General features: G+C 46.2%; 1 protein-coding gene, 1 long non-coding RNA gene and 1 pseudogene across 3 annotated transcripts in view; 2 read left to right on the top strand and 1 right to left on the bottom strand.

Annotated features, from left to right (window-relative positions):
- The window catches only part of LOC140189110 (uncharacterized), a 592,538-nt gene that overhangs the window by 231,367 nt on the left and 339,565 nt on the right, over positions 1 to 21,606 (bottom strand). The gene's annotated exons all lie outside the window — the stretch shown is intronic.
- On the top strand, positions 2,592 to 20,689 carry LOC140189002 (histone H4). 2 transcript variants are annotated; one of them, XM_072245669.1, is made up of 3 exons: positions 2,592 to 2,697; positions 15,625 to 15,724; positions 19,535 to 20,689. In XM_072245669.1, exon 3 carries the CDS (start codon positions 19,795 to 19,797, stop codon positions 20,104 to 20,106), a length of 312 nt encoding a protein of 103 aa, XP_072101770.1. In that variant the 5' UTR covers positions 2,592 to 2,697; positions 15,625 to 15,724; positions 19,535 to 19,794; the 3' UTR covers positions 20,107 to 20,689. The 2 variants fall into 2 exon arrangements, with proteins under 2 accessions (XP_072101770.1, XP_072101771.1); XM_072245670.1 differs by lacking the exon at positions 2,592 to 2,697 and adding an exon at positions 8,856 to 8,912.
- LOC140188892 (histone H3-like) lies at positions 20,624 to 21,189 on the top strand (annotated as a pseudogene).

The following is a 21,606-nucleotide window of genomic DNA, read 5'->3' as shown; positions in this document are numbered from 1 at the left end:
GAGCCTAAGGAACAAGGCTTCAGAGATCAAGATAACCGAGGGGTGGTGTTGGGAGGCAGAGGAACTGTTACAGGATTGCCTTGCGTCAGCAGGCTGAGCCATGTTCGTGAACTCATCTCAGGACCTGAAGGACGATACCGGGGTCACTACAGACTTTACTGAAACAGCTGTGGAGTCATGTGTCCCCACAAAATCATTCAGGCTTTTCCCAAATCAGTAGGCCTGGATGAGCAATGAGATCCGGAACCTGCTGAGTTCCAGGTCAGAGGCATTCAAGTCTGGAGATCAGGAATGCTACAAGAGGTGCAGGTATGATCTCCGGAAACCATCTCTCGGGCAAAGTGGAGATTCCAGGCTAGACTGGAATAAAAGAGAGATGTTTGACAGCTGTGTCAGGGTTTGAATGCCAGAACCTCCTGCAAAGGTAAATCTTGTGATAAAAGGGGACAGCACAGCTTCGCTTCCAGACGAGCTCAATGCCTTCTATGCTCACTTTGTCCACCAGAAGAGGGAGGAACCATCGCGCACCCCCGTGTCTCCCGATGGTCATTTGGTCTCAGTATCTGAAGATGACGTGCAGGCTGCCTTCAAGAGAGTGAATCCAAGGAAAGCATCTGGTCTGGATGGAGTACCTGGCCGAGTACTGAAGACCTGTGCTGACCAGCTGGCTGGTGTATTCACGGATACCTTCAACCTCTCGATCTGGCAGTGTGTGGTACCCACCTACTTCAAGGAAGCTTCAATTATTACGGTGCCCAACAGGAGCGTGGTAACCTGTTTAAATGACTATTACCCAATGGCACTCGCATCCTCAGTGATGAAGTGTTTTGAGAGGCTGGTGTTGAAGCATATCAGCTCTTGTCTGAATGGTGACTTGGATCTTCTCCAATTCATCTACTGAAGCAACAGCAGATACTGTCTCGTTGTCTCTTCACACAACTCTGGAACATCTGGACAGCAAAGATGCAAACATCTGGATGCCCTTTATTGATTACAGATCAGCATTTAACAATGTCATCCCCTCAAAACTAATCAGTAAGCTCTCAGACCTGGGCCTCAATACCCCCTTGTGCAATTGGATCCTGGATTTCCTCAGGTGCAGATCCAAGTCAGTTCAGATTGGCAAAAACATCTACTCCACAATCTCTATCAGCACAGGAGCACCACAAGGAAGTGTGCTTAGCCCCCAGCTCTACTCACTTTACACCTATGACTGTGTAGCTGAGTACAGCTCCAACACCATATACAAGTTTGCTGATCACACCACAATCAAAGGTGGTGATGAATCAGCAAACAGGAGAGAGATTGACAACTTTGCTGAGTGGTGTAATAACAACAACCCCTCACTCAATGTCAGTAAGACTAAGGGACGCTTTAGTACACTTTAGGAGGGAAAAATCAAAGGTCCATGAGCTAGTAATCAAGGATGATCAGAGGTGGAGAGAGTCAGTAACTTTAAATTCCTGTGTGTCACTCACTCAGAGGACCTGCCCTGGACCCATCGCATAAATATAATTGTGAAGAAAGCACAACAGCACTCTACTTCCTCAGGACTCTGCGGATGTTCAGCATGTCATTGAAAACCTTGGCAAACTTATATAAATGTGTGGTGGAAGTTGTGCTGACTGGCTGCATTACGGCCTGATACAGGAACACCAATGCCTTTGAGTGGGAAATCCTGCAAAGGGTAGTGGATTCGGCCCGGTATATCACAGGTAAAACCCTCACAACCACTGAGCACATCTACATGAAATATTGCCGTAGGAAAGCAGGGTCCATCAGCAAAGATCCTCACCATCTATGTAATGATCTTTTCTCACTGTTACCATCAGGTAGAAGGTACAGGTATCTCAGGACTCGCCCCACCAGGTTCAAGAACAGTTACTACCCCTCAACCATCAGTGTCTTGAACAAAACACTCATGTCACCACTGTTATATCGTTATTTCATGCTTGTTATTTATTGCTATTTATTTCTCTGCATTTACACAATTTGTTTACAGTTTATAGTTCCTCATATTTACAGTTCACAGTTACTGTTCTATAGATTTGTTAAGATTGCCCGCGGAACAAGATTCTCGGGGTTGTCTGTGGTGACACGTATGTACTGTGAGAATACATTTGAATTTGAACTTTGAACAATATAGTGACATATGCGTAGTGTGATAACAACTTACTTTGGATAAAATTTTGGCTTTGACAATATTTTTCCGTGACGCTCTTTTTTCATGATCTAGTTCCAACATATTTTATCCAAAATTATAAAAAGATTATCCACACAAAAATATAGAAAATACAAACATGACATATTTATAAGATCGAAGAGCTAAATTACAATATGAATATTACTGTGTATAACACACTCAATTCCAGGGAATGTGGGAGTGGGTCACGTCCCTGGAAATCTCCCGCTCTCCCCATTCTGTTTACAATGGTCGCAAGTTTTTCAGCCGCTCTGCTGATTGACAGCTCCCTCTGCCCCGCCTGCCGTGTCACTGTCACGTGACACGTTGTGATTGTTGCCCCGTGACGCGATGACGTCACAAAGCCCCACCTTCAGCGACGTCGTTTCCTGGGGAACGGTAAGTCCGGGGTGGTGGAGTCGGTCTCCACTTGTTGGGGTTTCGGCCTCTCCTCTTCCTGCCCGCGGAACAGTGAGTGTCTGTCAGCGCCTCACTGCACCGGCTCTCTGCCTCAGGTACAATATTTAAAACATATTTGCACAGTCACATGGATGGGAAAGGTTGAGAGGAATACGGGCCTAATGCAGGCAGACGGGACGAGTTCAGGTCGACAACTTGGTCGGCGGGGATGAGTTGTACCGAAGGGACTGTTTCATTTCTGTATAAACCAGTGACTCTGTATTGGGAGGTTAAATCATGGCAGGATGTACACAGATTCCTGAGAAGTTTCTGCCCCCCTCCCCCACACCTCTTCTGGTACTGATTTAGATACCAGCTATTCTCTGTGTGAAATATTTACCCCTCAGATCCCCTTTAAATCCGTCTTTAAACAGTTTTGTCAAAGAGGCAGTTCTTTGACTGTCGAGGCAAGCAGAACACACAACCCTGTCTACCTGTGATGCCACATACAGGGAACTGTGTAACAATATTAGAGGCAAATGCACAGGTACTTCAGTGAGCAAGGCCCAGAGGGATATGAAGCTAATGCAGGAAAGTGGGATTATTACAGCTGTGCATGATGGGGAACATAAATGTGATGGGCCAGAGGGTCTGTTTCTATCCTGTACAACCCTGACCACAGCAGTCCTCCACTGCAGTGGGGTTTGTCACCTTCATTCTTGGCTGTGAGCTTGTTCCACTGAACCCCTTACCCTCTGAGAAGACATTTGCACCCTCCCACTGTGACCAAGCTATCAGCCATCTGTCCTAATATCACCCAGAGTACTTCACCAAATTCCCATAGAAAACTATTGTTACTGGTGCATAGGGAATGACAGCATTTTGGTAGCCTTTTGAGGGGGTTGGTTCAGTATTTGACCATTAATACCTTTGTACAACAGCAATCCCATCATACTGGGTACTGAATGTTTTAGGTATGACCATCCTGAAGTTCTGTGTTTCAGGGTCCCATTGCACTTTCACTGTCAGTGATTTCTGCATGTCCATACTGACCATCGAGAATCTGTCTCCACTAACTCAGAACTTGGTCTGTCTTCTACCCTGCCTTGGTGATTCAAATGCTCATCCAGATGGTCCTCAAATGCCAGCCTGCATCACCCCTTCAGACTGTGTTCCAGATTGTAACCTCCCTCTGGGGAGAAAGGAAACATAGAAAACCTACAGCACAATGCAGGCCCTTCGGCCCACAAAGTTGTGCCAAACATGTAGCTACCTTTGAAATTACTAGGGTTACCCATAGCCCTCTGTCTTTCTAAGCTCCGTGTATCTATCCAAACGTCTCTTAAAAGACCCTATCGTATCAGCCTCCACCACCGTTGTTGGCAGCCCATTCCATGCACTCACCACTCTCTGCATTTAAAATAAAGAAGAAAAAACAACAACTTAACCTGACGTCTCCTCTGTACCTACTCCCAAGCACCTTAAACCTGTGCCCTCTTGTGGCAGCCAATTCAGCCCTGGGAAAAATCCTCTGACTATCCACACAGTCAATGCCTCTCATCATCTTATACACCTCTATCAGGTCACCTCTCATCCTCTGTCGCTCCAAGGAGAAAAGGCTGAGTTCATTCTACCTATTCTCATAAGGCATGCTCCCCAGTCCAGGTAACATCCTTGTAATTCTCCTCTGCACCTTTCTGTGGTTTCCACATCCTTCCTGTAGTGAGGTGACGAGAACTGAGCACAGTCGTCCAAGTGGGTCTGACCAAGGTCCCATCGAGCTGCCACATTACCTCTCAGCTCCTAAGTTGAATTCCACGATTGATGAAGGCCAATGAACCGTATGCCTTCCTTACCACATAGTCAACCTGCGCAGCTGCTTTGAACATCTTATGGACTCTGGCCCCAAGAGCCCTCAGGTCCTCTACACTGCCTTGGTCTTACCATTAATACTATATGCTGTCATCATATTTGACCGACCAAAATGAACCACTTCACACTTATCTGGGTTGAATTCCACCTGCCACTTCTCAGCCCAGTTTTGCATCCTATCAATGTCCTGCTGTAACCTCTGACAGCCCTCCACACTATCCACAACACCCCCAACCTTTGTGTCATCAGCAAACTTACTAACCCATCCCTCCACTTCCTTATCCAGGTCATTTATAAAAATCAGAAAAAGTAAGGGTCCCAGAACAGATCCCTGAGGCACACCACTGGTCACCGACCTCCATGCAGAATATGACCCGTCTACAACCACTCTTTGCCTTCTGTGGGCAAGCCAGTTCTGGATCCGCAAAACATTGTCCCCTTTGATCCCATGCCTCCTTACTTTCTCAATAAGCCTTGCATGGGCTACCTTATCAAATGCCTTGCTGAAATCCATATGCACTACATCTACTGCTCTCCCTTCATCAATGTGTTCAGTCACATCCTCAAAAAATTCAATCAGGCTCGTAAGGCACGACCTGCCCTTGACAAAGCCATGCTGACTATTCCTAATCATATTATACCTCTCCAAATGTTCATAAATCCTGCCTCTCACGATCTTCTTCATCAGCTTACCAACCACTGAAGTAAGACTCACTGGTCAATAATTTCCTGGGCTATCTCTACTCCCTTTCTTGAATGAGGGAACAACATCCTCAGTCCTCTGGAACCTCTCCTGTCCCCATTGATGATGCAAAGACATCGCCAGAGGCTCAGCAATCTCCTCCCTCGCCTCCCGCAGTATCCTGGGGTACATATCATCTGGTCCCGGCCTCTTATCCAACCTGATGCTTTCCAAAAGCTCCAGCATATCCACTTTCTTAATATCTACATGCTCAAGCTTTTCAATCCGCTGCAAGTCATCCCTACAATCATCGAGATCCTTTTCTGTAGTGAATATTGAAGTAATGTATTCATGAAGTACCTCTGCTATTTCCTCCGGTTCCATACACACTTTCCCACTGTCACACTTGATAGGTCCTATTCTTTCACGTCGTATCCTCTTGCTCTTCACATACTTGTAGAGTGCCTTGGGGTTTTCCTTAATCCTGCCTGCCAAGGCCTTGTCATGGCCCCTTCTGGCTCTCCTAATTTCCTTCTTAAGCTCCTTCCTGTTAGCCTGACAATCTTCTAGATCTCTAACAGTACCTAGCTCTCTTAACCTTATGTAAGCTTTTCTTTTCTTCTTGACTAGATTTACTACAACCTTTGTACACCACGGTTCCTGTACCCTACCATAACTTCCCTGTCTCATTGAAACGTACCTATGCAGAACTTCACACGAATATCCCCTGAACATTTGCCACATTTCTTCCGTACCTTTCCCTGAGAACATCTGTTCCCAATTTAAGCTTCCAAGTTTCTGCCTGATAGCCTCATAATTCTCCTTACTCCAATTAAACACTTTTCTAACTTGTCTGTTCCTATCTCTCCCAATGCTATTGTAAAGGAAATAGAATTATGATCACTATCTCTTCTAAAATGCTCTCCTGCTGAGAGAACTGACACCTGACCAGGTTCATTTCCCAATACCAAATCAAGTACAGTCTCTCCTCTTGTAGGCTTATCTACACATTGTGTCAAGAAACCTTCCTGAACACACCTAACAAACTCCACCCTATCTAAACCCCTTGCTCGGGGAAGATGCCAATCAATATTTGGGAAATTAAAATCTCCTACCGCGACAGCTCTGTTGTTATTACTCGTTTCCAGGATCTGTTTCCCTATCTGCTCCTCGATATCCCTGTTACTATTGGGTGGCCTATGAAAACCACCCAGTAGTGTAATTGACCCCTTCCTGTTCCTAACCTCCACCCACAGAGACTCTGTAGACAATCGTCCCATGATATCCTCCTTTTCTGCAGGCATGACACTATCTCTGATCAACAGTACCACGCCCCACCTCTTTTACCTTCCTCTCTGTCCTTCCTGAAACATCTAAAACCTGGCACTTGAAGTAACCATTCCTGTCCCTGAGCCATCCAAGTCTTTGTAATGGCCACCACATCATAGCTCCAAGTAGTGATACATGCTCTAAGCTCATCCGCTTTGTTCATAATACTCCCTGCGTTAAAATAGACACATCTCAAACCGTTGGTCTGAGCACGTACCTTCTCTATCACTTGCCTGTCCTCCCTCACACACCATCTCCAAGCTTTCTCTATTTGTAAGCCAACCGCCTCTTCCCCAGTCTCTTCAGTTCGGTTCCCACCCCCCAATAGTTCTAGTTTAAACTCTCCCCAGCAGCAAACCTCCCTGCCAAGATATTGGTCCCCGTGGGATTCAAGTGCAACTCGTCCTTTTTGTACAGGTCACACCTGCCCCAAAAGAGGTCCCAATGATCCAGAAATCTCAATCCCTGCCCCCTGCTTCAGTCCCTCAGCCACTCAATTATCCTCCAGCTCATTCTATTCCTATACTCACTGTCCTGTGGCACAGGCAGTAATCCTGAGATTACTACCTTTGCTCTCCTGCTTCTTAACTTCCTTCCTAACTCCCTGTAGACTGTGTTCAGGACCTCCACCCTTTTCCTACCTATGTCAGTGGTACCAATATGTACCATGACGTCTGGCTGTTCTCTATTCCACTGCAGGATATTTTGGACGCGATCTGAAACTTCCCGGACCCTGGCATCTGGGAGGCAAACTACCATCCGTGTTTCTTTCCTGCATTCACAGAGTGCCTAATTAAAGAGTCCCCTATCACTACGGCCTTTCTCTTCCTTTCCCTACCCTTCTGAGCCACAGGGCCGGGCTCTGTGCCAGTGGCTCAGCTGCTGTTGCTTCCCCCAGGTAGACTGTCCCACCCTGCCCCCCCAACAGTTCTCAAACAGGAGTACTTATTGTTCAGGGGGACAGCCACAGGGCTACTCTCTGGTTTCTGACTCTTCCCCTTCCCTCTCCTGACTCTTAACCACTTGTCTGTCTCCTGTGGTCCCGGTGTGATCACCCTTCTATCACCTCGTCGCTGTCCCTGACCAGACAAAGGTTAACGAGCTGCAACTCCCGTTCCCTAACGTGGTCCCTTAGGAGCCGCAGCTCAACACACCGGGTGTGGATATTCCCGTCCACGAGGCTGGGAGACTCCAGAACTTTCCACATCTGACACCGAGCACAGAACACCGGTGTCACACACATACTTCCTTTCCGCAATTAACGCAGGTAAACCTACCTCGCCTCATTATCACCTAAGCCAGTTGAGCCAAAGCCCTCTCACTCTGCTGCCCACTGGATATGGCGCTCTTCTTTTTAACCTTTTTCCGCTCCACTGGCTGATGTCACGCGCCTGTGCAGTCTTGTCTCTCTTTACTCCGAGTAGTAAAATACCTTCGGTCCGGAAATCCTGAGCCGTTCCACTCGCAGCCTTCTTGCTTTTCCTCATCCTCTTTAAACCACACATTTCTCTCGTTAAACTTTTGTTGCACACACCTCATAATTGTCTGCATTAAATTCCATCTGCCATTGTAACAGCTGGACAACGTCCCATGGCAATATTTGCTAGCCTTTCTTGCTGTCCACTGCACCCCTAATCTTGGTGTTATCTGCAAACTTGCTGATCCAGTTTACCACATTCTCATCCAGATCGTTAATACAGATGGAAAACAGCAATGGACCCAGCAATGGGAGGTTTAACCAGGGCAGGATGTACACAGTGAATGACAGGTTCCTGAGAAGTGTTCATGAACAGAGACTTTGTGCGTTTCTGCCTCCACCACCTCCTCTGGCAGGTCATTCAGGAGACCATCACTGATCCTTATCCCTCTCAAACCCCCCTCCCATAATCAAGAACATCCACATTAGATATACCCAGTGAATTGGCCACAGCCGTCTGTGGGGATGAATTCAGAGTCAGAACCAGAATCAGGTTTATTACCACCGGCGTGTGTCATGAAATTTGTTAATGTAGCAGCAGCAGTTCAATGCAGTACATGATAATATAGAAAGAATAAATAAATTACAGTATGTGTATGTATGGATATGTTTATTTTGTAGATTGAAAACAGTGCAAAAACAGAAATAACATATATAGAATACATCTAGAGCAGTTTTGTCTGTTTTAAATTGAGAAATCAAATGTCTTCAAACTCCTTATGAAACTTATCTGCTGTCATGCCTTCTTTTTACTGTAGCTGCATCGATATGTTGGGACCAGGTTAGATCCTCGGAGATATTGATATCCAGGAACTTGAAATTGTTCACTCTCTCCACTTCTGATCCCTCTATGAGGATTGGTTTGTGTTCCCTCATCTTACCTTTCCTTCAATCAGCTCTTTTGTCGCACTGACATTAAGCACAAGGTTGTTGCTGTGACACCACTCAACTAGCTGGTATATCTTGCTCCTGTAAGTCCTATCCTCTCCATCTGAGATTGTACCAACAATGGTTGTATCCAGCATATTTATGGATGGATTTTGAGCTACGCTTAGTCACACAGTCATGGGTAGAGGGGGAGTGGAGCAGTCGGCTAAGCACAATCCGAGGTGCACCAGTGTCAGTGTTGATCATCAGCAAGGAGGAGATATTAATTTGAATTTGAATTGACTTTATTTCTTGTATCCTTCATGTACATGAGGAGTAAAAATTTTTGTTACATCTCCGTCTAAACGTGCAATTTACAATCATAGTAATTTATATTTATAATAAATAGAACAGCCAGTGTAACATAGAAATACACTCAAATCAGTGTGAGTTAATCAGTCTGATGGCCTGGTGGAAGAAGCTGTCCCGGAGCCTGTGTGTCCTGGCTTTTATGCTGCAGTCCTGTTTTCCGGATGGTTGCAGCTGGAATACATCGTGGTTGGGGTGACTCAGGTCCCCAGTGATCCTTCAGGCCCTTTTCTCACACCTTTTGTTGTAAATGTCCTCAGTCATGGGAAGTTCACAACTACAGATGCACTGGGCTGTCTGCACCACTCTCTGTAGAGTCCTGCGATTAACGGAGATGCAGTTCCCATACCAAGCAGTGATGCAGCCATTCAGGATGTTCTCAATTTTGCCCCTGTAGAAAGTTGTAAGGATTTGGGGGTTCCTAGCAAACTTCCTCAACCGTCTGAGGTGAAAGCGGCGCTGTTGTGCCTTTTTCACCACACAGCTGGTGTGTGCAGACTGCGTGAAATCCTCGGGTATGCTGATGCTGAGGAACTTAAAGCTGTTTTCTGTCTGAACCCCAGATCCGCTGATGTCAATAGGGGTTAGCCCGTCTCTATTAATCTGCACAGATTGTGGTCTCCCGGTTAGGAAGTCAAGGATCGAGTTGCAGAGAGACCAGGTTCTGCAGCTTATTAATCAGGACTGTGGGATTGATGATAGTAAACACTGAGCTATAGTCAATGAACAACACCCTGACACAGGCTGTGCAGATTCACTACCCTTTGGTATGGAAGTTTTACCTGATCTTTGTTCTAACAGGATGTCCTAGTATTCTGAGACTGTGCCCTGTGATCCCAGACTGCCCCGCTATCGGAAACATCCTCCCCACTCCGTTGTAGGTCTTTCTATTTTTGATAAGTTTCAATGAGATTCCCTCATTCTTCTAAAGTCTAGCAAGTACAGGCCGAGAGCCAGCAAACAATCCTCGTGCATTAACCCTTTTATTGCCAGGATCATTCTTGTGAACCTCCTCTGGACCCTCTCCTATGTGAACACGTACCTTTTTAGAGAAGGGGCCCAAAACAGTTCACAATACCAAGTGTGATCGGACCAATGCCTTATAAACTCTGAGCATTACATCCTTGCTTTTGTGTTGTAGTCTTCTTGAAATGAATGCTGACGTTGCATTTGATTTCCTTACCACCAAATCAACTGGCAAGTTTATCATTAGGAAATCCTGCACATCGGAGACATGCCTGACCCCAGTACCCGGGAGGCGACACCCCGCTGTGGCATCTCTCTTGCTGCCACAGAATCTCCTGCACATCCCCTGTACTGTGAGTCTGTTGTCATCACTGCTGTGATTGACCTTTCCTCCCGCGGAGCATCGGACCGGGGTGTCAGTATCACTGACATGACGGGCTGCTGTTCTCTGGTTTGTCATCCTCCCAGGGGTATCCAAAGGAGTGTACTTGTTGCTGAGGGTCACAGCCACGGAGACATTGCACTGTCTGTCTCTTCCCCTTTCCAGTCGTGGTAGTCACCAAACTACTTGCAGCCTGACCTCAGGTTTGACCAACCCACTGAATCTCTGGTCTCAGCATCCTGGAAACTCTGGGTCTGTCCATCTCCAGCACCATTCCCACTTCTAGTGGTCACCCTCATGCATTAATCCTTTTATTGCCAGGATCATTTGTGGCACCTTGTCAAAGAAAGCCTTTTGAAAGTCCAAATATATGACATCAGTGCATCCCCTTTATCCATCCTGCATGTAATCTCCTCAAAGTATTCCAACAGGTTCATCAGGCAAGACTTTCCCTTCAGGAAACCGTGCTGACTTTGTCCTTTCTTGTCCTGTGTTTCCAATACTCCTTAACAATTCACTCCGGTATCTTCCCAACCACTGAGGTCAGTCTAATTGGTCTATATTTCCCTTTCTGCTGCCTTGCTTTGTTATATGCCTTCCCTTTTGGTTTTACATTAGCTTTGATTTCCTTGTCAGCCGCGGTTGTACTATTTTGCCATTTGAGTATTTATTTGTTTCTGGAATACATTCATCCTGCACCTCCCTCATTCTCCCCAGAAACTGTTACTTCTCTGCTGCCATCCCTGCCAGCATCTCCTTCCAATTTATTTTAGCCAACTCTTCTCTCAAACCACTGTAACTGCCTTTACTCCACTGAAACACTGCTGAGTCAGACTGTACTTTCTCCCTGTCCAATTTCAAGCTGAACTCAATGATACTGAGATCACTGCCTCCTAAGGGTTCTTTTACCTTCAGCTCCCTAATCACCTCCAGTTTATTCAATAACACACAATCCAGTATAGCTGTTCCCCTAGTAGCCCAATGACAAACTGCTCTAAAAAGCCATCTGTTCAGCATTCAGCAAACTCACTCTCTTCAGATCTATTTCCAACCTGATTTTCCCAATCGACCTGCATGTTAAAATCTCCCATGACTCCCATGAAATCTCCCACAACATTGCCCTTTTGACCTGCCTTTTCTATTTCCTGTTGTAATCTGTGGTCCACATACCAGCAACTGTTGGGAGGCCTGTAAACAACTACCATCAAAGTCTTTTTTACACTTGCAGTTTTTAAATTCAACTCACAATGATTCAACATCTTCCGATCCTGTGTCACATCTTTCTACTGATTTGTTACCATTCTTTACCAGCAGAGCCATGCCATCTCCATTGTCTACCTTCCTATCCCTCTGATACGTGTAACCTGGGGCATTTAGCTCCGAACTAGAAACATCCTTCAGCCGTGATTTAGTGATGGTCACAACATTAAACATGACAATCTGTAATAGGGCAATAAGATTATCCACCTTATTTCTTACACTCCGTGTATTGAGATATAACAGTTTGAGTTCTGCATTTGCTACCCTTATTGATTCTGCATCCCTCATGCACTGATACTCACCCTGCTGGCTGCAGTTATGTCCTGTCATCTGCCTGCCCTTCCTGACAGTGTGACTGCATGCGATCTTTGCTTTTTTACCATCTGTCCTATCCTGCATCCTTTCACACCAGTTCCCATGCTCCTGCCAAATTAATTTAAACCCTCCCCAACCGCTCTAACAAACCAGCAGTATGCCCACAAGAAAACTAATCTCAGGGTTGTATATGGTGACAGAAATGTATTTTGATAATACATTTACTTTCAGCTTTGAACTTTGTAGTAGAGAGCTGGGTGTTGTACTGGTCTGTGTCCTCACTGGCCGGTGTTGTGCTCTGGCAGCTCAGTGTACTTGGTATATAGTGTCAGTGTTTCGACAGAAGTGTGTCCTTATTACACAATTGATCTTGTCCATCCTGGAGTTTGGTAGATTCACTGGTGACCAGAGTGATTTTTTTCAGACTATTATTGGGCGGAGAATCATTCTGTGATCGTCGAGACTATTTGACTCATCAAATTTATACCAACTCCTGCTACAACATTTCCACAATCCCATTCCCCACTGTACCCACAGCTCTGCAGGTCATTTCTCCTGAAGGACTTGTCTAATTCCTCTCAGAACACTGGTTGTTCCTGCCACCACTCTGCTGAGTCCCATATTTCCCAAGGTGAAGTCAAGAATGTCCCTCTCCCTGGTGGATGACATATTGTTTCAGGAAACCTTCCTGAACACAAATAATGCTCCATCCAAGCCTCAGGGTGCAAGGGAGTCCCAGTTACTCTGGGGAGGTTATTCACTCACCAAATCTACTCTGTAGTTTTTACATCAGTCCATAACCTGCCGACATATCTGTTCCTCTCTTACTGGCTGTTGTGAGGCTTCCAGTATAATCCTAGCACGGGGATTGCTCCTTTCTTATTCCTGAACTCTACCCACATTGTCTGACTGGAGGAGCCTCCAGGGTGACCTCGACCTTGTGACATTCTGCCTGATCAGCCGTACAGATCCCCAACCTCATTCACCTCCCTCTGGACTGTCTGAATCATCTGAATCCTGGAATGTTTCACTACCAGTCTTGCCCTTCTCTCAGCTGGATCTCTGTAAACACAAAATACTCTGCGGATGCTGGGGTCAAAACGAAAAGTCACCGTTTTGGGCCGGAACTGTAATACCTTTTTTATTTATTTCCTCGCTAGCAGGTGGCACTGGGATTATCCCCACCCCCACCACAGAGTTTCTACTTAACTTTTCCTCAACTCCTTAAGTTCGTTTTGCAGGACTTTGTCTCTTTTGTTAGAGCCAATATGGACCACGACCTCTGGCTGCTCACCCTGCCCTTTCAGAATGGCCTGTACTTTTTCAGTTCCATCCTCGACCCTGGTACCAGGGAGGTAATGCACCATCCTGCAGTCTGTCTCCTTACGACAGATACACCTGTCTGTGACCCCGGCTAAAGACTCCCCTGTCACTGAGGCTCACCGAGAACACAGAACAGTACAGCACAGGAACAGACCCTTCTTCCCATGATGTCTGTGCTGAACACGATGCCAAATGAAACTAAATCTCTTCTGCCTGCTTATAATTCATGTGCTTAAATTCTCTGAATATTCATGGACTTGTCTAAAACCCTGTTAATTGTCATTATCGTATCTGCTTCCACCACTCCCCAAGGCAGCCCATACCCGGCCCTCACCACTCTCTGTACAAAAACAGAAATCTTACCTGCCCTAACGTCCACCTTTAAATTTTCACCCTGGCATTTTAAAGCTGCACCTTCTCATATTTGATATTTCTACCCTGGCAAAATGATTCTGCCTGTTTACCTTGTCTACACCTCTCATAGTTTTATAAACTTCTGTTAGGTCTCCCCTCAGTCTCCTTCACTCCAGGGAAGACAGTCCCAGTCGGTCTGATCTTTCCTTGTAACTCAAGCCCCGCAGTCCAGGTAACATTCCTGTGAATTGTTTCTGCACCTTTCCAGCTTAATCACATCCTTCCTCTCATGTGACCAGAACTGCACAGGGTACTCCTGGTGTGGTGTCATTATTGATATGTACAACTGTAATGTGATGTCCCAACTCCTCTCAGAGCCTTTGCCGATGAAGACAAGCATGTCGTGTTCCTTCTTCACCACCGTGTCTACCTGTGTTGGCACTTTCAGGGAATTATGCATCTGTGCCCCAGGTTTCTCTTTCATCAACACTCCTCAGGACCCTCCATTCACTCGGTATGTCCTGACCTGCTTTAACTTCCCAAAATCCATCACTGTGCACTTGTCTGTCACGGTAACAACACTTCTCTGTTTCTCTGCACCAACAACCCATCAGTAAATGTCAATGAACCATTCACCTCTGAACCTTGGTCATATATGGTTTTATGAACCACTCACTGCTCCCGTCTCTATTTTGTTGTGTAGTTCAGCACCTTGACCCCTCTCTATTTCTCTCGTTTACAATTTATCTCCACATAAATCACAGTCTGACTTTTGATTCCTCCTACCACTCTACACGCCATCACACTTCACCACATTAAACTCCATTTACCAAGTATTCTACTCACCAGCTTCTTCTTATCCTGTTGGAGAGATGAAATGTCCAATCACATCATGTCCCCCACCACATTCCCTGTCATTGACCTCCCTCCTCTGGGTCATTAATATCAATAATAAATCATTGACAATCCAGAACTGGTCACTGGGAAACTCCACTAGTTATATCATCCCAGTCTGAAACAGACCTGTTATTCTGTCTCAGTATGGTAACCAGTCTTCAGTCAGTATTAACACACTTCCTTCCAGTACTGAGCTCTGGTCTTGTGCACCAGCCTTACATGTGGCACCTTGGCAAATGGCTCCTGAAAATCCAAAAACACCGCTTCTCCAACTTCCCCTGTAAAGTCTCAAATCTCTGGTATGTTTGTCAAACATGACTGAACATTCAGCAACCCAGGTTACAGGGTCTAAGACCAGGTTCCAGATGGACAGGGTGGTGAAGAGGCTTTTGGAACACTGGCCTTCAGTCAGGGCACCGAATATAGAAGCTGGGATGAAATGTTGCAGTTGTCCAACACGTTGGTTTGGCCGCATTTCTCAAATAGTGTTTAGTTTTCGTGACCCTGCTGTCTGACAGACACCATTAAGCTGGGAAGAGAGCAGAGGAGGTTTACGAGGATGTTGCTGGATCTTGAAGAACTGATTTGTGGAAAGCGTTTTGGTCAATTTTCCCTGGAATGTTGGAGAATGAGTAATGATATTGCAGAGGTGTAAAAAATAATAAGGGGCCTGAGTTGGGTCAAAGATAACAATCATTTTGCCAGTGTTGGGGAATCAAGAACTGGAGGGCATTGGTTTAAGATGAGATTTAATAGGAACCTGAAGGGCAACTTTTCCAGTTGGTGGTGGTGAGGGGGTTACAGACCACAAGCTCAGATAGAAACTTTGGTCATCGTGGACAATTTGAGCTGAAGGTCTTGTTTCTGTGCTGTGTGAATCTGACTGTAAACCCTGTTGACTTAGTTCAATGACATTAAACTTTTCGAAATGATTTGCTATTTCTTGATAGATTATCGACTCCAGTACCTGAAGTGAAGTTAACAGGACTACAGTTACCTTCCACCATTCTTCAACAATGGTTTTCAACTAACTGGGACCTTTCTGTAACAGTGAGTTTTGACAGACTTCAATGTCTCTCCTTTCTCTCCAGACTTTAGTGCAGGTCGTTGGGACCTGGTAATGTTTGCTTTTAGTCCCATTAGTTTCTCCCTGGAGACGGCGGTTGTTACACATTATGGCACAATATTGAAATGTCACCATCAGATATCTGTGGGATGTTTTCTGTGTCCCCACTGTGAACACTAACTCCTTGTCGGTCTGATGGTCTGATGTTCAGTGCAGACTGGCAATCCTGTGACACCGCTGGTGCTTGACTCCATCGGTCTCCGCTGTTGCTCTGGAATCATCAGCTCCTGCATGGGCGACTGCTTGCTTCACGTATCGTACTTCCCTGACTTGCTTTACGTATCGTACGTCCCCGACTTGCTTTACGTATCGTACGTCCCCGACTTGCTTTACGTTTCGTACGTCCCCGACTTGCTTTACGTTTCGTACGTCCCCGACTTGCTTTACGTTTCGTACGTCCCTGACTTGCTTTACGTATCGTACGTCCCCGACTTGCTTTACGTTTCGTACGTCCCCGACTTGCTTTACGTTTTGTACGTCCCCGACTTGCTTTACGTTTCGTACGTCCCCGACTTGCTTTACGTTTCGTACGTCCCCGACTTGCTTTACGTTTCGTACGTCCCCGACTTGCTTTACGTATCGTACTTCCCCGACTTGCATATCGACTTCCACAGCTAGGGCGCAATATCCATGGTCGACCCTGACCAGCGGAGAGCCATCACCAACATGTTTGCGTGTGGCCTCCTCTACTGCTTCGACGAAGCCAAGTACAGGTTAGCCGAACAACACCTCATATTCTGACTGTGCAGCCTCCAATCTTGATAGAATGAACATTGATTTCTACCAATTCCGGATATCACTACACTCTGTTTCCCTCACCCCCACTTCTTATCACCCATTCTGATACCATTTAACCCCTTCACCTCTCTTCACACACCCTCATGACCTGCCCATCAACTCTGTCTGGTTCTCCACCTCCTTCGTGTCATCCCATGGTCCAAAGTTCTCTCCTATTGGATTCCTTTCTCTTCATCGCTTTGCCTTTTCTGCCTGTCACCCAGCTCCTCAGATCATCATCCCTCCACAAACCACACGTTCCCTAAGGATGAGCTGTACCTAATGCAATCTGCAAGAGAACTGAGACTTCGTAAAAGATTTGTTTTCCAGCAAGACAATGACTGCGAGCTTAAAACCAAAGCTGCACAGGAATGCCTTAAGACAACACAGTTCATGTCCTGGTGTGGCCAAGTCAGAGTCCAGACCTCAGTCTGTGGGTGGACTTGAAAAGGGCTGTTCACTCATAAACTCTGTGCATTCTGACAGACCTTGAGCAGTTTTGTAAGGAAGAATGGGAAAAATTGCAGTGTCCAGATGTGCAAAGCTGATAGTGACCTATCCACATAGACTCATGGTTGTAATTGCTGCCAACGGTCCATCGACTAAATACTGACTTGAAGGAGGTGAATACACCTACCTGCACAGGGTCCATTCCCTGTACGTTATATTACATGACACCCTTACTCTTATGCTTAACACCCTGACCAGTGGAAACCAGCATTCTGCACACCTTATCCCGTTGTGTAGCCACATTCAGTGAACTATGTGCCTGGATCCCAAGATCACTCTTTACACCAATGCTGTGAAGGGGTCAGACATTAACATTATACTTTCTTCTTTCATTTGACCTCCCAAACTGCAACGCCACATTCCCTCCCAGATTAAATTCCTTCTGCAGCTACTCTGCATATCTGTTTGTGATCTGTATCCCACTGTGTGCATTGATCAATATCTACACTGTCCACAATTCCACCTATCTTGCTGTCACCTGTAGACTTGTAAACCGCCCATCAACATTTTCATCCAAACATCGATATATATCAGAAACAACATAATTCCCAGCATCAATCCTTGTGGATCACCACTGCTCACAGACTTCCAGCCCTACTTAGCCTTCTATGAGAAAGCCATTTCTGAATTGAAATTGCAATTTATATTGAATCCCACTGCTCTTTTTCAAATGCCGTACTGAGGTTTATGCGGATCATGTCCACAGCCTTGCCCTCATGAAGCGCCAAGATGCTGGGTCTCATTCTTTTCACATTATATGTCAATGATTTGGATGATGGAATTCATGAATTTATTGCAAAATTTGCAGATGATATGAAGAGACAGGTGGAGGCGCAGGTATTTTTGAGGAAATAGGGAAGGACAGACAGATGAAGAGAATGGGCAAAGAAGTGGCAGATGGAATACAGAATTGGGAAGTGTATGGTCATGCACTTTGGTTGAAGAAATAGCAGGGTTGATTATTTTCTAAATGGAGAGAAGATACAAAACATTGAGGTACAAAGGGATTTGGGAGTCATTGTGCAGGATTCTCTAAAGGCTAATTTGCAGGTTGGGTCTCTGCTGAGAAAGGCAACTATGATGTTAGCATTCATTTCAAGAGGACTGGAATATAAAAACAAGACTGTTATGTTGAGACTTTATGAAGTACTGGCAAAGTCTCACTTGGAGTATTGGGAGCAGTTTTGGGCCCTGTATGGAAGGATGAGCTGAAACTGGATGGGTTTCAAACGAGATTCTCTGAAATGATTCCAGGATCAAACAGCTTGTCATATGAAGAACATTTCATGGCTCTGGGCCTTTTATTCACTGGAATTGAGAACAATGAGGGATGACTAATTGAAACCTATCACTGTGATAAAGTTGATGTGGAGAGGATGGGAGTGTCTAAGACCAGAGGACACAGCCGCAGAATAGAGGAGCATCCTTTTAGAATGGAGATGAGGAGGAATTTCTTTAGAGAGAGTGGTGAATCTGTGGAATTCGTTGTCACAGGCAGCAGCTGTGGAGGCCAAGGCTTTAGGTATATTTAAGGTAGAGATCGATAGATTCTTGATTGGTCAGAGCATGAAGGGACACATGGAGAAGGCAGGAGATTGGGGCTGAGAGGAAAAATGGATCAGCCACAATGAAATGTCAGAGCAGACTCGATGGGCCAAATGGTCTAATTCTACTCCTATTCCTTAGTCTCTGTCATCACCTCACAAACCTCGAGCAACTTTGTCAAGCGTGATCTGCCCACACAAAACCATGCTGATTGTCCCTAACCAGGCCATGCCTTTGCAAATGTGCATAAATCCTGTACCTCAATATTTAACTCTGACCTGGTGGTCTTTAAACAACTCCCACATGTGGCTGCTCCCAATCAATGCCCCTTGGCTTCTGTCTTACTACGTCCTAACTTGCCCTCCTGCAATTTAGTACCTTCTTACAAGATCTAATTTTATTCTTACTCATAACTAAGAAAAATATAAGATCTCAAAATTTTCACTGAGTCTTGGCTGTCTCCTGGTCTGGTTCATTTCCCAAAACTAATTCCCACATGTTCTCAACTCTGGTTGGGCTCGACATAATGTTTCAAAATTTCCGCAGATTCACTGAAGAAATCTTGCGCTTCTTAGTATTGAGCAAATTCCAGTCAATTCTAGGGAAGATAAAGTCCCCCCACTGGTTATTGTGGGGCCAGTGCAAACATCCCAACAGTGTAACTGCAGATTGCCTCTGTAAATGAACCTTCCAGTTTGCAGTGACATTCCCAGTGGGGTAACCTCTGCATCTTTTAACCCCCCCTCCCTCCCCCACTCATGTAAAACAATCAAACCCAGGAATGTTGAGCTGCCAGCCCTGTCCGTCCGACAACATAAAACTCCTAATGTTGAAATAAACTCATTTCAGCCCAGCAATCCCACCATGTTTATTAGCCTGACGTTGGCTCTCGTTCTTTTCAGACTGTGTGTGAGGGAGTTTTGTTTTTCGCTGGAGCGCTTCGTGTCGGATGAATCGTTGGAAATTGGCGGTTGTGGTAAAGTGAAGGCGGAGTTGGACGATGAGAGGCCGCTCTCGGCTCTGTCCGTCACTCTGACTCTGTCTCCTCCCCTCCCCGCCTCTGTCTCTCTGCGCGTTTCTCGGGCAGGTCGGGGCGCTGTGTATAAAAGGAGACAGCAGCAGGCAGTTTGTCAGTGAGCAGCGACCTGAGTGAAGCAGCATCATGTCTGGCAGAGGGAAAGGAGGCAAAGGACTAGGCAAAGGCGGAGCCAAGCGGCACCGTAAAGTGCTCCGTGATAACATCCAGGGCATCACCAAACCGGCCATCCGCCGTCTGGCTCGCCGTGGCGGCGTCAAGCGGATCTCGGGTCTGATCTACGAGGAGACCCGCGGGGTGTTGAAGGTTTTCCTGGAGAATGTGATCCGGGATGCGGTCACCTACACTGAACACGCCAAGCGCAAGACGGTCACTGCCATGGATGTGGTTTACGCTCTGAAACGCCAGGGCCGCACTCTCTATGGCTTCGGCGGCTGAAAAACTCCCACCTCCTCCCGAGCACAAAACAAAGGCTCTTCTAAGAGCCACCCACCGCCTCACAAACGGAGCCGTATCTACAGACTTTTAATTATTTTTTATCGATACATTCAGTTGAGTTGCATTTGAAACAGATTGATCGATTCCGCTTGAAACATACTGCAATTCTGCCTTTCCAGTCAGTGATTACCGCAAAACCTGCATTAGGATCGATTTTAATCCTCTATCAGTTTCGAACAGAAATCAGTTCACTCGTTTAGAGAACGATTCTGCAGTTGTGAATTTAAATCTTAACTGAGGAAATTAGATATTAAATTTATTAAACGAAACTGAATTTGTATAATTCGTCATACAATTAATTGTAAATAAAATGTAATCAAGCACCGTTGCTGGGTGGTCTTCAATTGCCGGGCGATTTTAAATTAATCCGGCGCCAATCACTCTGCATGAATGAAGTCCGACCGCTCGGCAAATTTTTATTTGTCGTAAATTTTTATTCGCCGCCAGCCTACAGGAAATGAATCAACCAATCGCAGTAAGGAACCTTAATAGACACCTGGTTCAGCCAATCAGAGGTGATGGACGGACCCTTTCCAAAAGAATAAAATCCTGTCCCGAAACACGTCGATCTTGTTCCTGTATTTCAGCCTGTGTTGTCGGTTCTGAAGGAGAATGGCCCGTACCAAGCAGACAGCGCGTAAATCGACCGGAGGGAAAGCTCCTCGCAAACAATTGGCGACCAAAGCGGCGCGGAAGAGCGCTCCAGCCACCGGCGGAGTGAAGAAGCCTCATCGCTACCGGCCCGGCACCGTGGCTCTGCGGGAGATCCGGCGCTACCAGAAATCCACCGAGCTGCTCATCCGCAAACTTCCCTTCCAGCGCCTGGTGCGGGAGATCGCTCAGGACTTCAAAACCGATCTGCGCTTCCAGAGCTCGGCCGTCATGGCCCTGCAGGAGGCCAGCGAGGCTTACCTGGTCGGGCTGTTTGAGGACACTAACCTGTGCGCCATCCACGCCAAGCGAGTCACCATCATGCCCAAGGACATCCAGTTGGCCCGCCGCATCCGCGGGGAGCGCGCCTAAACCCAGCCTCCACAACAAGCACAAGAAAAGGCTCTTTTAAGAGCCACTACCACAGCAAAGGAAAGGGCTGTCGCTTGCTGATTATTGTAGTGACGATCTGCCTTCCTGATGGGGTTGTTCGGTTTTGCATTAACTGACCGCAATCATCAGCTGTTCTGTGCCGACAGGTTAATTCAGCGAGAGACAGGAGATGAACGCGCTCCCTCCCTGTCAGGGTCTCATCTGGCCCTTCACTTCTCCCACAAACCTGGCATGTACAACTGCTGCGGCTGTTACCGTTTTGTTTGCTTTCGACATGCCCGGCTGTCCTTGGAGTGGGAGCATGCGGTCGCAATGGGTACAGTGGGAGATTTCCGAGAGCGGTAATTATATATTTTTGATTTTATTCTTGTAAATGTTGTGAAAATAAACTTTTGT

The sequence above is a fragment of the Mobula birostris genome, chromosome 28 (assembly GCF_030028105.1).
Source record: "Mobula birostris isolate sMobBir1 chromosome 28, sMobBir1.hap1, whole genome shotgun sequence".
Lineage (NCBI taxonomy): Eukaryota > Metazoa > Chordata > Chondrichthyes > Myliobatiformes > Myliobatidae > Mobula > Mobula birostris.
Note: the sequence above shows the minus strand (reverse complement) of the source record. Positions and strands in the feature narration are given on the sequence as shown.